This window comes from Bos grunniens, chromosome 8 (assembly GCF_055505025.1).
Source record: "Bos grunniens cultivar Pamir isolate PY7600 chromosome 8, Bosgru_T2T1.0, whole genome shotgun sequence".
NCBI lineage: Eukaryota > Metazoa > Chordata > Mammalia > Artiodactyla > Bovidae > Bos > Bos grunniens.
Genome location: NC_141172.1, coordinates 24,359,804 through 24,378,190, shown reverse-complemented (window position 1 = coordinate 24,378,190; position 18,387 = coordinate 24,359,804). Strand labels below are relative to the sequence as shown.

General features: G+C 38.5%; 1 protein-coding gene across 13 annotated transcripts in view; it reads left to right on the top strand.

Annotated features, from left to right (window-relative positions):
• The window catches only part of ADAMTSL1 (ADAMTS like 1), a 1,112,438-nt gene that overhangs the window by 655,568 nt on the left and 438,483 nt on the right, over positions 1 to 18,387 (top strand). For all 13 annotated transcript variants that reach the window (XM_086414961.1, XM_086414960.1, XM_086414965.1 and 10 more), the window contains one exon: positions 13,990 to 14,117. In XM_086414961.1, coding sequence (XP_086271087.1) covers positions 13,990 to 14,117 — 128 coding nt within the window. The remainder of the gene's footprint in view (positions 1 to 13,989; positions 14,118 to 18,387) is intronic.

The window sequence follows — 18,387 nt, the reverse complement described above, 5'->3', positions numbered from 1 at the left end:
GTCCTGTTCCAATATAAATGATCAACATGTGTTAGGCATCCAGAAAAAGGAGTTCCTAACTGATATGTATAAGTATTTTCTACATCATTGGTTACAATACATACAAGTTGAGGGGCTATTTCAAAAAACATAGCATTTAAGAAAGATAGTCCATTCACAGTAGTTAAGGACATGAACTTAGCTTAACATATGTTGGTAGTTAACCTCGAATAAGGCAGGTTCCCAAAGGGAAGACATTGGTCCACATAGCAATCCCTTGGTAGCCTTGCTACAGTAAGTAGGTACAATTATTAAAGTCCAAATAATTCCCAGTTAAATGTGGCAACCAATACTCTTCTCCAAATACAGTGGATACCACATGGAATTGGCATCTAATACTTATGTTACCTATGTTATAATTATATAGGGTTCCCTAGGACCAGGTATCAGTGCCTTTTGTAATGCTTTTAGGGATTAATACCCAGTGATTGTTAGAAAGCCATTCTCTAAATAATTTTTTCCATGCATATACATTAGTAGACATTAAAATTCCTTGGACCTTATACTTTTGAGCAAGGTAATATAACAGCTGCATGGAACAAACAGCCCAATGAAACATGTCAGTTAAGGATTCAGTTTGGTGTAGCTGAAATGTTCTTGTTGTTGTTTAATTGCTAAGTCATGTCTAACTCTTTTGTGACCCCATGAACTGTAGCCCACCATTCTCCTCTGTCCCTGAGATTTTCCAGGCAAGAATACTGGAGTGGGTTGCCATTTCCTTCTCCAAGAGATCTTCCCAACCCAAAGATCACACCTGCATCTCCTGCATTGGCAGGGGGATTCTTTACCACTGAGCCACCTGGGAATCCCAAGCTGAAACAGTTATAACTGAGTTATTAAACAACTGCAAAAAGTCTGCATCATATGTTAAGCTAAGTTCATGTTGGTTTAATGTTGTAGGGATCCATTTAGCATTAATGGTCAAGGCTTGAGCTATATCTTTACTAATATTATGTAATCTGGATGCTAAAATTTCTACATCAGTAGTATTTATCAGGTCCATTCCAGTGCCAGTAGTTCCTAATAGAGCATTAAACCATGCTCACCTAATCCTACATTTAGGATAGGCTGGAAAGGTAATGTTAAAATTTAATACAAATTTCTGATACTTTGGGGTTACCTGAGTACATTGTGAAATTCTAATAAGGGGGGAGTAACTTTCAGATGAGTCCCCAAAATTGTAAGGACATCTATCCAGGTACCTATTACAGTAATTTGAGAGTTATTGAAACACATTAACATAGGAACTTATGCTAAAGATACATTTTGTGTAGATCTTCCAACCCACTCCAGTACTCTTGCCTAGAAAATTCCATGGATGGAGAAGCCTTGTAGGCTACAGTCCATGGGGTCTCAAAGAGTCAGACACAACTGAGCGACTTCAATGTCAATGCCATGTCATGTCCACTATATAGTTTCAAAGTAGCATCACTTCTACAAGAGTCTATGATACTGTGCATTTGTTGGCCAACAGTAGGGCAAGAATAAATTTCTGATGTATTACAACACAGTATGGAAGCACGAGGGTTTAGTTCTACTCTCAAAGAGGAAGTGTTTGGAGATTGTACAAAAGCTCAGTCCCAGAGGTTGTCAGGTCTTACTCCTGACCAGATAGAAATTTTGTCCATAGAAAGTCATAATTTAAGAAGAATAGGCCTCATTTACAGGGCAGGTGAAGTTATCCTGAGTTCAGGTCTGGCTCCTATTTCTTCATCTGAATATTCCCCAATATTTTTTAAATTGTAGCATATTCTTGAAGGTTGAGGTATGAATGGAAATCCCCAATGCAGTCAGGCTTCCAAGAATATTCATGAGAATAACAGTGGATTAATAGCACATATTTCCATTTTTCCTGTCTGAGGATCATCACTAATATGTATTATCCTTCCTCTGGGCAATTACATCAAAAGATATGGGAGGACCATTAGGCTTCACCCAGACTTAAGTGTATTTCATTTGTGGATCCAAATCCTCCATTGTCCCTAACTGTAAATAAGATGGGAGATTCTTGTTTTTGTATTTTGTCAATTGCACATGGCAAAATCAGCAACTGGGTAATTTGATCACATTTATTAATCAACAAATAATCCTTTCCTTCATTTTGTAAAATTATTTGGATTGCTCCTTAGTGGCCTGGTTCTATAACTCCCCCACAGACACAGAGCCCTTTTAAGGCTAAACAGAGACATTACTTTGCCAAAAAAGGTCCATATAGTCCAGGCTATGGTTTTTCCAGTAGTCATATATGGATGTGAGAGTTGGACTATAAAGAAAGCTGAGCGCTGAAGAATTGATGCTTTTGAACTGTGGTGTTGGAGAAGACTTTTAAAAGTCCCTTGAACTGCAAGGAGATCCAACCAGTCCATCCTAAGGGAAATCAGTCCTGGGTGTTCATTGGAAGGACTGATGTTGAAGCTGAAACTCCAATCCTTTGGCCACCTGATGTGAAGAACTGACTCCTTTGAAAAGACCCTGATGCTGGGAAAGATTGAAGGCGGGAGAAGAAGGGAATGACAGAGGATGAGATGGCTGGATGGCATCACCGACTCAATGGACATGAGTTTGGGTGGACTCCGGGAGTTGGTGATGGACAGGGAGGCCTGGGGTGCTGCAGTCCATAGGATCGCAAAGAGTCAGACACGACTGAGCGACTAAATGAACTGGAACATTCTTTGATTAATTCAAAGTATCCAGGAGGGCATTTTAATTCTAATGCTGGTTGAAATAACACATATCAATCTTTTAGTAAGTCTGTATTCAGATATAGAGTACAAATCCAGTCCAACAGCCTTAGGAGTAGCTCAGAAAAGAGCTAGTGCTCCTGGGCTAATTTATCGATACTCTGTTGTTTCAGGACTGAAGTCTATTTTATGAAACTGTAAGTTTGAAATAGTCATTCTCACCAAAGGAATTTCTGATTTTCCTATAGGTCTATTACTTAAAATATTGAGGGCAGTATTAAAGTTAGTTCTCCAGTTTTTATAAGAGCCCTCTCCAAGTTTAATTAATTGCTGTTAAAGTGGATTATTCAATGGAAAAATCCATTGTATATTATGTTCCTGGCCAAAGTCTTGTATTAACTTACCTGTAAATTGTGACCCATTGTCACTCTGAATTTGGAGTGGGACACCATATTATAAATTAGTTCTAATAGTATTAGTCTGATTGGCTTTTCCAAAAGCAATGGCCACTAAATATCCAGAATAGGTGCCCACAGCAGTACATACATATTGGCATTCTTTATCTCAAATTAATAGACCAATATAATGAATTTCTCATATCTGCCCAGGCAGTTTGCCAGATATCAATTGTCATTTGACTAGTTATAGCAAACTTCTATGGAGAAAGCAATGGTAACCCACTCCAGTACTCTTGCCTGGCAAATCCCATGGATGGAGGAGCCTGGTAGGCTGCAGTCCATGCGGTCGCTAGGAGTCGGACACAACTGAGATACTTCACTTTCAATTTTCACTTTCATGCATTGGAGAAGGAAATGGCAACCCACTCCAGTGTTCCTGCCTGGAGAATCCCAGGGACGGTGAGCCTGGTGGGCTGCCATCTATGGGGTCACACACAGTCGGACACGACTGAAGTGACTTAGCAGCAGCAGCAAACTTCTATGCTTAATACATTGACAAATCGGATATTGTAAAATAACAGATTTAATAAGATCCATAGTTAAGGAAATACCTTGGTCCTGAGCCCACCTGTGTGTTGCTTTTTTTCCCAGATGGCCATATTTTTGGTGTGCCCACAAAGTCAAACCTTTTAAGTTGATGGAGTAAGGATCAGTTTATACTGCTTGGATTCAGTTTTGTTCATCTGTGATAGAATTATACCATCATTCCATAGAATTCGGAACACTGTGAGCATCTACGTGAAAGACTGAAACATTAGTGGTTTGAGCAGTTTCCCGAATGTCAGATCATAATTCTTTACCCATAGCTCTTTGGAGTGAATTTGCCAGTTATTCTTTACCCGTTGGGGAGCCAAGTGGCCAATCCTTTGGCTACCAACCAAGATTCTGTGCATATACGGCATTCAGTTAAATCATCTTGCTTTAATACCTGATAAACAGCATGTAGCTTAACAAACTGGCTGCTTTAACTTTCACCAGTAGTCAGCAATTCAGCAAGGACTGGATTATGTGCCACCACTTTCCAATAGTGCGTGGATCCTATATATGCAGCTGCTCTATCAGTAAACCATACATGTGGTTTTTCTTGTGCACTTAAAGGCTTTCTCCATTTTACAGGCGACTCGGTTATCTTGGACCTAATTTTAGCCTTGTTCAAAGCCTTCAGTAGGAATTTCAGAAATCCTTTCATGTAAGGCAGCGACCCCACGTGGCCCAGGTTTGGCTTGGTTTTGAACATATCATTTCCGTTTTATTTCGCTGGATTCCTGGGCTTGTCCAATCCTGTGGGTTTTGGTCAAACTTTGTACCCACTGCATGATTGGCATGTGAGGTTTCAATATTAGAGTATGATCTCCAGTCAGTTGTTCTGTGTCAGTCAAAGCCCAGTAACAAGTCAATAACTTTTTCAAAGGTAGTGTAATTTCTCCAAGCCTTTGGAAATTTACTACTCTAGAAGCTCAAAGGCATTCTTTTGCCTTGCTGTTTTTGCCACAAGCTCCAATTAACATACAAATCACTTATAAACACATACAATTCTATGTCACTGGGTTGTACTGGCATAGGTCTAAAGCGTGCTATATTACACATTTAATAGCATCAGAAGCCTGTTGTTGCTCATAAGCCTATTGAAAGTCATATTTCTTCCTAGTTATTTTGTAAAGTAGACTCAATATCTGGCCCAAAGGTGGAGTATGCTATTGTCAGAAACCAAAGAGCCCTAATGAATTTCTGAGTCTTCCTTTTTTCTGGGGAGTTTTATATTCCTCTCTTTTGTTTAGCCTTAGGTAAAACTTTTCTATGTCCTTTAGCCCATTGTATTCCAAAAAAGCTGGGCAGGTCCCTGAATTTTGGAAGGATTAATCTCTCATCCTTTGTTTTTTTAAGATATTAACACATGTTGGTTTAGGGTTTTTAGCACTTTTTCCTTTAGTTGGTCTTGTATCATAAGATCATTGATATAATGAGATATTTGTATGTCATTAGATATTTTTATGTTATCTAAATGCTCAGCTACAAGTTGGTGACAAATAATAGGGCTGTGCACATAACCTTGTAGCAAGCAAGTAAAGGTATATTGTTACCCTTGCCATGAGAAAGCAAATTGATTCCATAATTGTTCTTTTGTGGGTATGGTAAAGAAAGCATTGGCCAGGTCATTTACTGCAAACCATTGCCCCAGATTGCTCTGTATGCATTCTATTAAAGTTACAGTATCAGGGACTGAAGTGGTCAGATGTGGAGTTACTTTGTTTACTTCCTGGTAATCTACATTCTCCAAGAGCCATGGCTTTTCTTTACTGGCCATGCAGGGTTATTTCATTCAGTAGACATCAGTTCAGGTCAGTTCAGTTGCTCAGTAATGTCCGACGCCTTGCGACCCCATGGACTGCAGCACGCCAGGCCTCCCTGTCCATCACTAACTCCTGTTTACTCAAACTCATGTCCATTGAGTCAGTGATGCCATCTAACCATCTCATCCTCTGTCGTCCCCTTCTCCTCCTGCTTTCATTCTTTCCCAGCATCAGGGTCTTTTCAAATGAGTCAACTCTTTGCATCAGGTGGTCAAAGTATTGCAGTTTCAGCTTCAACACCAGTCCTTCCAATGAACACCCAGGACTGATCTTTTTAAGATGGACTGGTTGGATCTCCTTGCAGTCCAAGGGACTCTCAAGAGTCTTCTCCAACACCACAGTTCAAAAGCACCAATTCTTTGGTGCTCAGCTTTCTTTATAGTCCAACTCTCACATCCATACATAACTATTGGAAAAACCACGGCCTTGACTAGATGGACCTTTGTCAGCAAAGTATTGTCTCTGCTTTTTAATATGCTGTCTAGGTTGGTCATAACTTTCCTTCCAAGGAGTAAGTGTCTTTTACTTTCATGGCTGCAATCACCATTGCAGTGATTTTGAAGCCCTCCAAAATAAAGTCAGCCACTGTTTCCACTGTTTCCCCAACTATTTGCCATGACATGATGGGACTGAATGTCATGATCTTAGTTTTCTGAAGAGTTTTAAGCCAACTTTTTCACTCTCTTCTTTCACTTTCATCAAGAGGCTTTTTAGTTCCTCTTCACTTTCTGTCCTTTATTGAGCTCATCTTTGCATGAAATGATCCCTTGGTATCTCTAATTTTTTTGAAGCGATCTATAGTTTTTCCCATTCTATTATTTTCCTCTATTTCTTTGCATTGATCACTGAGGAAGGCTTTCTTATCTCTCCTTCCTATTCTTTGGAACTCTGTATTCAAATGGGTATATCTTTCCTTTTCTCCTTTGCTTTTCACTTCTCTTCTTTTCACAGATATTTGGAAGGCCTCCACAGACAACCATTTTGCCTTTTTTGCATTTTGTTTTCTTGGGGATGGTCTTGATCCCTGTCTCATGTACAATATCACGAACTTTTGTCCATAGTTCATCAGGCATTCTGTCTATCAGATCTAGGCCCCTAAATCTATTTCTCACTTCCATTGTATAATTGTAGAGTATTTGATTTAGGTCATACATGAATGGTCTAGTGATTTTCCCTACTTTCTTCAACTTAAGTCTGAATTTGGAAATAAGGTGTGCATGATCTGAGCCACAGTCAGCTCCCGGTCTTATTTTTGCTGACTGTATAGAGCTTCTCCATCTTTGGCTGCAAAGAATATAATCAATCTTATTTTGATGTTGACCATCTGGTGATGTCCATGTGTAGAGTCCTGCCAACCAAGTTGTCAATCATAATTATATATCCTGGAATAGGAATGATCATTACTGAATAAATTCTTTGAGGTAACTGCCCTATGTTTAAATCAATTTCAGTTTGTATAGTTTCTATCTGTTTACCTCCAAGGCCAGTTCCTATCATTTTCTGTTCTTTAAAATCCTTTGAATTCCATATTAATGAGGCCTTTACTCCAGTATCAGTTAATGCCCTCAGGCATTTGTGAGCTCTTAAAAAAAAATCATTACTTTAACATGAGGGTACATATCTTTTCTACCCCAACAGTTTACCAGAGCTTGGCCACAAGTCATTGTTTCATTTTATTTTTCCCCAATTCCTTCCAAGGATAAATTGGATTGGGGAAAAAATCTGAGTACTTAGATTCATCTTCACCTCCATCATCCTAAATGTATTATTTCCTTTTGGTCCCCTTTTTCCTTCCTCCTGTTCCTTATCCATAACAGTGTCCTGGGAAACCCTTCTTATATCTAATCCCTCCCCACAGCACATTTCCCATAATTCTGTAATAGTCCATCCGTTTTCTCTCTAGGGCCTCCCGCTTTAAGGAAATCCCATCTCCTTTTTAGATACTCTGTTATTGCTTTTATTCAGTTATCTATCCTCTGTCTTTTGGAAATTCAATTCTCCTAAGTCACCTAGCTGCTGGCCTTTATTAATTACTTCACTAATGGGAGTGTCCATGTCATTTAACAAAAGGATAAAATGACATGCTTGTAGCTGGGAGGGGCTGTTTTAAAGATCGTTCTTGTTTGTACTGTTAAAGGCCTTTGTGACATCTCATCCTCATGCTCCACATTTCATAGCCTCCTCCTTTCATCTCTGAACACAGTCCTTTAAAGAATACCAACTGCATTCACTCCCAGGTCATGTAGATTCTAAAGGTTATATCTTAACACAGCCTTCAGCCACCACTTCTAGTAGAGTTGAGTCTCTGGACTTTGACTTTTATTTCTAAAAGCTTGTTACACAAAAGAATCATTGTTGATGTACCAGATTTATCTGTGTTATCCGCATCTATGAGAATTCCAGCTACCTCAGTGTCATATATGCACACTACTCAAGAAATAAGGGCTATCCAGACCTCTCAGTAAATGTGGTTAAAATGTCATTAATTTTGTGTAATCCTCAAGGGTACCCTTCCTTATGGTATTCTCCCGGGCATCTGTTTCCATTTTCCAGTGCCATGCTGGCTGAGCATATGGGTTTTGATTCCAACTTGGCTTGCATAGAGCTAGGTTGTGCTCTCTAGTCTGCATTATCATCTGCTTCTGTGTTCCAACTATCATTCCAGATATCCCCATCCCAAGCACTGGGGACCAAGTCTGCCCCTGCTTGAGCTTTTGCCAGATGAACTTTCTTTTTGGTAACTTTGCCGTGCCACATTGCTGCTGATAATTTAGCTTGTGCAACCTCCAGAGAAGCTTTTTTGGCTACCGACTGGAAAGTGGAGACTTGGTCAGCTAAAATATAATTTTGACATTGTAACATGGACAGTCATCCTTGCACATCACATAATTCTTTCTCTAATTCTGGCTTCCCTTCTGCTATTGCCATACCTTCAACTAATTTTAATTTAGCCTCATGCACCTTACGGTAGACAAAGAGGAGGATCTAGCCTCTCTGACCCTGCACGGTACATTCTTATTCTTTCTCATTTGGCATGAGCTGCAAACATTTAATAACATCAAAAGCTTTGACCCACTTTAATTTGGGATCCTAATTTTCACACAATCCAGTGGATATGCTCCATTCAGTAGCTAATGAGCAGCAAGGCAAATCATATCTGGGAATAAAAACTTGATTAGTCTTAACCTCTTTCTTTTTAAAGAGTGGCATTTTGTTTCATGAACCCTGCTCAGAGTGCCAATTTATGTTTTGCTGAAAGTTTTCTTTGGCTTTAGGTTCAAAAAATTTTTTAACAAAAGAAACCACTTGTCACACACAACAGTTTCAATATTTAATAGAGGATTATTTGGCTTATTTTTAATATGCAGTCATTAAAAGAGGAGAAATAGAAACAGTAGAGAAAAGTAACAGCACATGCATCACCAAATTGGGCTGAAACCAACATCCATACTTAAACAGTGCTGGGAAGTCCCTCGTTAACAGCAATCTGGAGTCCTAATTGGAAAAAGGTCCTAGGTGGTGCATCCGCTCCATGGGTGAAATTTCAAAGTGCAGTTTTGGGGGCTCCCACTTATAATCCCAGGCCACAAACTGATACTATCATTATTAGTTTGTGTGTTGAAATGCAGCTCTGTGTTTTTTGTTTTGTTTTGTTTTGTTTAACTTTTACAATGCTGTTTGTTTCACCTTGTGAGTCATAGGATTTCATTAGATCTTGAAGGTTAGCCAGACCTCCAGGGGCTCAAGAATTCCAAGACCCATTCCCTTTCTTATCTAAAATGCCATCTTACTTGCTGTGCCTGCAAGCAGGCAGGGTATCTGGGCAGTGTCCAGGTCAGAAGCAGGTAAGAGGCCTGCTCTCCAGCTTCTGAAAGCTGAACAAGACTTCCTCCATTTTAATTTCCCTACCAGGCACATGAAAACTATCAAGCAACTTTAGCGCAGAGTCTGAAACAGTTTCCTTCTCTAGAAAAGCCAGATTTCAACCAGACATTATTTTCTAAATATCTTATCCAGAGAGCCACCAGGGAGAAATGACTCCAGGATTTGGCATTCATGTGTTCTTACCTCACATGAAAGAAGAGTTCACATGTGAATACTGTGTGTGAAATTTTTTTTCAGTTGTAGTAACTGGATAGTATCATGATTTGTAACCACTCATTTTGTTTATTTTAATTACTTCGTACATGCTATGCTAGCATTTGTGACACTGGTTTTCATCTCAGATTGAATTTTAATAAAATAAAGGAAATTGCATTGTACAATGCACATGTGCCACATAAGTAATTGCTCTATCAGTCAAATACACTCTCAACAGAACCATCTTCCAACCACACAGAGCAAACAAAAATGGAGTCAGGAGGTGTACAAAAACTTTTTACAAATCTGAGGAATGAACTTACTGGATGAGCAAGAGACTCAGTATGTATATTTCAATGGCAAAGTGTCTTTTCTCTCTCACTAGGTAATTAAGCTTGGAAAAGGAGTATCCTGTATGGCCGTGATTAGAGATTGGTTTTATTAACCCTAAAAAACAGGCTTTGGAGCTCAGTAAATACTTTAGAAAGGACAGATTTGAGGGTAATCAATGGGTTTCTCTTTCACATTCTGTGCTGCATTTTATAGGAACTTCAAACTCCTGGCAGATCATATCACCAGGTCAGTGTCATGTGGCAGGTGAATGAAAGGTTTTGCTGTGGGAAAGTCGAAGTTTTAAGAAAGATGAAACTTACAGAGTGCAGTGTCTCAACTAAGCTCAGCAGAAAAAGAAAAAAGCATTGTTACCTTCTCAGAGTACCTTTTAGATCCCATATGTGTGTATAAATGATAATAATTAATATTAGATCAATAATAATAGTATCAAATGCTTATATAGTATATTATTTGGGGCTTATGAGTTTTTAAAAAATTGCATATATGTTTATTTTTATTGTTATATAGCATATATAACATAAAATACACTGTATTACTCATTTTTAAGTGTACAGTTCAATGGCACTAAGTACAGTCACATTGTTATGTGGGGCTATCACTACCATCTAATTCCAGAATTATTTTCTTCTTCTCAAATTGAAACTCTGTGTCCGTTAAACAATAACTCCCCATTCTCTCCCTCCCTTCAGTCCCTAGGAATCACCATTTGACTTTCTGTCTCTATTAATTTGACTATTCTATGTACCTCCTGTAAGTGAATTCATATCATAGTCATACTTTTGTATCTAGCTTATTTCTTTTAGCATAATTTCCTCATTTATCCAAGTCATAGCATATGTCAGAATTTCCTGCCTTTTAAAAAAGTGTTATTATTTTTTATTTGGATATATTTGCTTTACATTGTTGTATTAGTTTCTTCTGTACAAAAAAGTGAGTTAGCTATATGTATACCTATATTCTCTCCCTCTTGGACCTCCACCCCTCTAGGTCACCTCAGAGCACTGAACTGCAAGCTCCCTGCACTCATCAGCAGGATCCCACGAGCTATCTGTGTTACACATGGAAGTGCACATATGTCGATTCCAGTCTCCAAATTCATTCTACCACCTCCACTCCGTGTCCACCCATCTGTTCTCTACGCCTGTGTCTCTATTCCTGCCCTGAAAAAGGGTTCACCTGTACCATTTTTCTAAATCCACATATATGCATTAATATATGATATTTCGTTTTCTCTTTCTGACTTCCTTCACTTTGTATAACAGATTATAGGCCCATCCACATCATTACAAATGACCCAATATCGTTCCTCTTTATGTATGAGTAATATTCCATGCATATATGTAGCACTCTTTATCCATTCACCTGTTGATGGACATTTAGGTTGCTTCCATGTCCTCGTTATTGTAAATAATGCTGCAATGAACATTGAAGTGCATGATTTCTTTTTGAATTATGGTTTTCTCAGGATATGTGTTCACTAGTGGTATGGCTGGGTCATATTGTAAGGCTGAGTAATATTCCATTTTATGAATACAGCACGTTTCGTTTATCCATTCATCTACCCATGAACATTTGGGTTGTTTCTGCCTTGTGTGCCTTTTATATATTAACTATTCTAATCCTCACAATATCTCAGGAATATAGATAGCTTTATTCTTCCCAGTCTATGATAAGAACACTGAAGCATAAGTAAATCACAGCTGGGAGGCTCTGGAGCCAATATTCCACTGTAGGCTAAGTAGGCCTTTGTTGTTTAGTCGCCAAGTCATGTCCAATTCTTTTGTGACCCCATGGACTATTGCTTGCCAGACTCCTCTGTCCATGTGATTTCCCAGGCAAGAATACTGGAGTAGGTTGCTATTTCCTTCTCCAGGGACCTTCCCAACTCAGGGGTCAAACCCATGTGCCCCACATTGCGAGGTGCATTCTTTACCACTCAGCCACCAGGGAAGCCCAAGTAGGTCTATGTCTCTGATTTTAACCATTATCTATCCCACTATTTATTTCAAATGATTCAGGAATGTAAATACAATATGTACCAGTTAGACATTCCTTGATATGATACTCTAAGGCCAAGTTTGTGACTTCATTTGTACAGGTTGTAAAAGTTCCAAGGAGTAGTCAGTTTGACAAATGAGTCCCATAGCAACATATTTGTGAAGAATCCCATTACTTCAAAATAAATAGTTTTCTATTCTAGGGGTGATACAATGTTCTTTTCCTTTTCAGGGACTCCTCCTTATTGGGTGATATAGCCTTGAGTATAACTAGATAGTGTGTGAAAAAGTCTTTAAAAATAATAATAATAAGAGCTACCATTTATACAGCCTACTATATGCTGGTCACTTTACCTGCATCATCTCAGGTTCTCACAATGCTTTGTAAAAGGTTGCCCTCCTGTTGCCTTTGTATCCCACGCTCTTTCTGCTTATGCTGTCTCCTTGGAGGAAAAAACCTGAACGTGAAACCATCATTTGCCAATCACACACATTTTCTTTACAAATTGCTTTTTGCAAATATAGTTTTAAAATTTTAACATTTGTTATGTGTATGCCTTTGACATGAAATGATACTACCTTTAATATGTGGATATCACCTGGTTTATTCAGTAAAGTAACTTGGCCACAGTTTCCATTAGCTATTTGTAGAACTCTTGCCATGGACTGAGCTATGGCCTGTCCAAATACAAATGGTGAAACCCTCGTGTTCAGTGTGATGCTATTTGAAGACAGAGCCTTTAGGAGAGAATTAGCTTAGATGAGGTTGTAAGGTGGGGCCCTCATGATGTGATTAATACACTACTAACAAGAGACACCAGTGAGCTCACTCTCCCTCTCTTACTCACAGAAAGTGGAGGTCATATGACCACATGGTGAACAGGCAGCCATCTGCAACCTAAGGGGAAAGTCTTCACTGGGAGCCAACCATGCTGGCATCCTGGTCTTGGACTTTGATTCCAGAATTGCGAAAAAATGGATTTCTGTTAAGACACCTAGTCTGATAATTTGTTATGGCAGCATGAACAGACTAATACAACTGTGAACATACATAAAAACATGTTCTTAATTTATAATAACATAATAATCAGTAATATTTATTTGTGATTTACTCTGAAACTTAAGTTTAGTTTATATAAGTAGTCTTTTTACAGTATGTGAGTGTGTGTGTGCATGTGCGTGTGCACAGGGACAGACGTGGATGTTGTGGCATGGTTATATTATTCCCATTTTATAGAAAGGAAAATTGAAATGTAGAGAGGTGGGAAATTACTTGTGCACAGACACATAATTAGTTAAAAAACAGAATCCATATCCAAACCCAGGCAGTTTCTAACTCCAAAATCTGTTCTATTAACTATTATAAGACTGGCACCAATTTTCTCTTTAGTTCTTCTAAGAAATGTGAAGCACTACATGGACACCTACACATAACCGTTTTCCTTAGAGTAAATGCAGATTTCACTAGGAAGTCTGTCAATAACAAGCAAGTCTGTCTGTCTAGTCCTTGTATTACTAAAGTTGATTCATACAATTATTCTCATTGACAAATCTAAAAACCAAGAATGATGCTGCTTCATTAAAAAAAAAAAAAAAAGTCCATTGTATAAAACATTGAATTTTGGAAAGCTGTGACGGTATGCACATGTCCATTTTCTCAGAGCAGAAACATCTCTTGAGTGCAGCTTCTCTCTTCACAGGGCAGCAAAGAGTAGCCTCACGAAACTTTTGACTTCGGTGCAGTTTACCTTTCTCTGACCCAGACTGCTATTTCTGGCCACCTTTTTCCATTCACTCCCATTAATGCAGGCCCTTGCCTTTTTCAGTCACAGCCTGGATTCCTTGCACTCAAATATTCCTCCGCCTAAACATATGTACATTATTAAATTGGAAAGAATCTGAGAATCTGAGCTCAGCTTCATCCTCAACAAGGCCATAGTGTACAGACACGCTAGACCACCCGCGGTTTAGGACACACGTTTCCAGGTTCGCTGAGGACTCATACTGATCATGCTCTCGTTCCTCACAGAGCTCCAGGACCGCGCGCTCTGAGGAGGACCGCGACGGCCTGTGGGACGCCTGGGGCCCGTGGAGCGAGTGCTCACGCACCTGCGGCGGAGGGGCCTCCTACTCTCTGAGACGCTGCCTCAGCAGCAAGTAAGTCCTGAACGCACAGGGCTCCCTTGCAAGACGCCAAGGGAGCAGGTTGGAGCCGTACTTTGGGGGTAAAGCGGAGCATTTTGTTGCACGCAAATACGGATTGAAGGAATGAAAGGCAGGCCCAAAGAATTAAATATGACCATCTCCTGCTAGGTATTTAGATGCCCTTATGTGATAAGCTATATAGAATTTACCTCATTCACCAAGCAAATTTTCTTATGTTTTCATGTTAGAACTGGAAGGAAAAAATATTATTAGAAATGAATTCTCAAAAATGGATGTAGTATCTATAGCTCCATAATTTATTATACTTTTGGTACCGTCTTAACATCTGTGGTGACTAATAACAAAAATATTAGTGTTAATAGCCTATTATGTTATTCCAATGTTACCAGTAGTTTGAAAATGAAGGCTATATGATTTTTTAGATGTTTTAATGGTCAGAAGTTCCCCAAAGTCATGCAGTTTCCTGAATGATGTGTTGTGCATATAAGAAAATTTGGAAGAATAGAAACTGCTGTGGAAATTGGGATGTGAATAGTGGGAGCGATGATGAAAGGGGAAGTAAGAGTAGCTCACAGTTCCTAAGCTGAAAGGAAAAGGCTTGAGGTGTTGGACTGGAAAGTCTTTACTTAGAATAATGATAAGTCAGAACTTCTTGAGCTGTGTGGTCTATGATTAGATTTTTCTCCAAACTATAAAATACAAAGTACTATGGTAATATTTTTAATGAAAGATTTTATTTGACAGTGAAAAGTATTATATATGGCAAGGAAGAGGTTTGATCAAAGTTATTATATATTATAATATGTGAAACAGAGGAAGGATAAATTATGCATCTGTTGATTTTTCTAGACTTTTCATAAGCAACAGAAAGTGATGAGATGTAGTTTCAGGAAAATGTCAATTTATTCTAATTAGAGTGAGAATTTTTTGAAATCAGGGTCCAAGTCTTACTTTTTTCCATATCCTCCAGGTCTGCACAGAATCTGAGAGATAGTGAAAGCTCAATAGATGTTTCCTCACTGGATCCATTGATAACTAGAGATAATTTTGGTTCCACAGAGGCCCCAGTATAAATAACATACTCTGGGAAACATGACTAAAAGCCATATCTTGAAAGTTACCAGATCAGTTCTGGTATTTAGCCATTCTGGTATTTGGGTCTACCCTGAAGATGAGCTTGTTGGTTGAATCAACTAGTGAGTTTGTCTGTCTTCTTTGGAGGCCAGCTTCATATCAAACCAGATCTGTGAACTAAATAGAAAGAATAGATCTTTCATCCTTATGAATTCACTTGTTCTCTTAATCTTGAATATCAAAACTTTGTAAATCCTCACTACATGTTGCTGCATGGTGGACTGTGAGACATAACTGAAAATAAATTGTACACAGTAAAACCAAAAGGTACAAATTTGGAATATTCCTATTATATGCTGCTGCTGCTAAGTCGCTTCAATTGTGTCCGACTCTGTGCAACCCCAGAGACGGCAGCCCACCAGGCTCCCCCATCCCTGGGATTCTCCAGGCAAGAACACTGGAGTGGGTTGCCATTTCCTTCTCCAATGCATGAAAATGAAAAGTGAAAGTGAAGTCACTCAGTCGTGTCCGACTCCTAGCGATCCCATGGACTGCAGCCAACCAGGCTCCTCCGTCCGTGTGATTTTCCAGGCAAGAGTACTGGAGTGGGGTGCCATTGCCTTCTCCAATTCCTGTTATATAGTTTGCCCAAATTAGCATGCTGAAATATTCTATAGGGATGAGCCAAAACATGTGTCTCACAAAGCTGGTAAGAAATGTATGGGAAATTTCATATTGGCTCAGTAATGTAAATGTTGCATTGTGAGCATCTTGTACTGAGTGAGAGACTGAGAAACAGCTTCAGGAATGAATTAGAACCACAAACAAAGTCTGTCATTTGGCAAATCATCAAACATGGGTGTCCTGTGAAATTCAAAACTACCATGTTTGTCACCTAGTATATTAAAACCCCAGTCATTAAGGTTTTATTAAGATACTTCATTGTAAAGCAGAAACTAGCACAACATTTTGCAAAGTACTCCAATTAAAAAAAAATTCTTAAAGAGAAAGGGTGTGACCACTTTTCTTAAAAAAAAAAAGATACTGTGAAAAATATTGGTTGTTGTCTACTTATAATGAACTGAAAAAGCAGAATGAAAATTCTAAAATTTATAAACATATATATGTCCTCTTTGACTTTCAAATATTAAAAAAAAATGCATTGAATAAACCCATACTGCAGTAAGTGGGAAATAATAAAAAATAGGGAGAGGAGTGAACCACTATTCTTTAGGGATTTGAAGAAGAAGAAAAAAGGTTTCAAACAAATGGCATTTCTAAATCTGGTAGGAATATAAAGAAATAGGAAAAAAAAAATGGACTGCAGAGCTGAATCACCCCGTGTGTTTTTCTCAAGAGAATCAGAGTCAGTGCAGTTCAGTATAAAGTCACGTCACAACACAAGCCCTACGGAAGAATGGTGTCCTGCTGTACGTTGTGCACAGATAAATAGAGCTGCCATATTTTTTCTGAAGATGTACACCGGCCAAAGTAAATTACCTGGCCAAGTTCAAAGTCAGTATGGGAGAGCAAAAATGTTACAAGGAAAGGCATTTGACGCCAGGTTGGTAAAGAACTGGGACCAGTTTTGTAGTCTACCATAGATGGTCTTTTGTGGAAATTCATTTTTTTTTAAATTATGAAAGTATTATAACACATGTATAGGAGACTTTGAAAATACAGAACCAAGTTACATATAGTTCCACTAAATATTACAATTATTTTTTAAGTAGATAAATTAAGATTTTTAGTTGGTGTTTCAATATCAAACTCTCAAAAATTAATAGAATGAATATATAGAAAAGTAGAAAGATACAGTAGACCTGAAAAGCACCATGAACCAATTCAACATAATTAAGATTTATACAGTTTCACACAACAGTAGAATACAAATTCTATTCAAGTTCCCATAGACTGTAAACTAGGAGACTCTGGAATATATCCAGGGACATAAAGTGCAAAAATTTAATGGTCTAGAAATGAAATCATACAGAGTCTGTTCTCTTATCACTGTGGAATTATGTTAGAAATCAATATCAAGATATTTGAAAATAACCCACATATTTTCAAGTGGAATGTGACCTTTACCAAGAGAGATCTTTGACTTAGACATTGTAAGTCTCAGTAAAGTTATTTTAGTGATATACATTTAGTGTTAGTCTCTCAGTCGTCTCTAACTCTTTGTGACCCCATGGACTGTAGCCCACCGGGCTCCTCTGTCCATGGAATTCTCCAGGAAAGGCTGCTGGAGTGGGTAACCATTCCTTTCCCCAGGGAATTGTCCTGGCCCAGGGATCAAACCTGGGTCTCCTGTATTACAGGCAGATTCTTTACCATCTGAGCCACCAGGGAAGCCCATTCAATAAAATTCAAAGACTGAAAGGGTGACTGTAGCAAAGATAGCATTTAAATGAGAAATTAATATCAAATAAAAAATTAATATCAACGATACTTTAAAAACCTTATGTATTTGAAAATTATATGTCTAATTTTACATGATGGGTATATCTAAGAATGTGGCAATTCATTTTTAATGGTTAACGGACTTACTGGGTTTTCTCTCATCTCTCCACTCTATATTTATACATCCAAGTTCAATTCAGTCACCTTCTTAACTCTTGGGAAAGATCAGGGGTTATGAATGTATATGTCCTTACAGGCCAAGCAGGTAACTAGAATGTGTGTTGTAGTGAAATGGTCAGCATTCCAGTTCAGCCCAAGTAACTTCCATCCCCTGCTGCATTAATCTGCCAGGCTAATTTTCCAGTCCTAGTGATATGATGTCATTGTTCACATTAATGTCTGATATTAATAGCTTTAAATCTATCATAAAATAATTATTCTATTCCCAATATTATAAAACTGTAAAGGAAGCTAAAATAGATTTAATGGAATAGATAACGACTCTCCTTCTGGAGTTAAGTACTATGTTCCCTGATGAACTAGGAGCTTGGAGGAGGCTTGGTTAACCCCCTGAGTGTAGAACATCTTCTCAGAGCGATCTTTTGGGGAAAAAAAAAAATCAGTGGGAAAAAAAAACCACAGTGAAATTATAAACAAGCATTACATATAAAACCCTTCATTCTCAACTGGCAGTGCTTAAGGCTGGGAAAGCAGCCCTGACCCGGAGAGATAGTGAGCAGAATCATGTGCTTAGCTTCTCCCCTGTTTTTTCTCTGTGCTCACA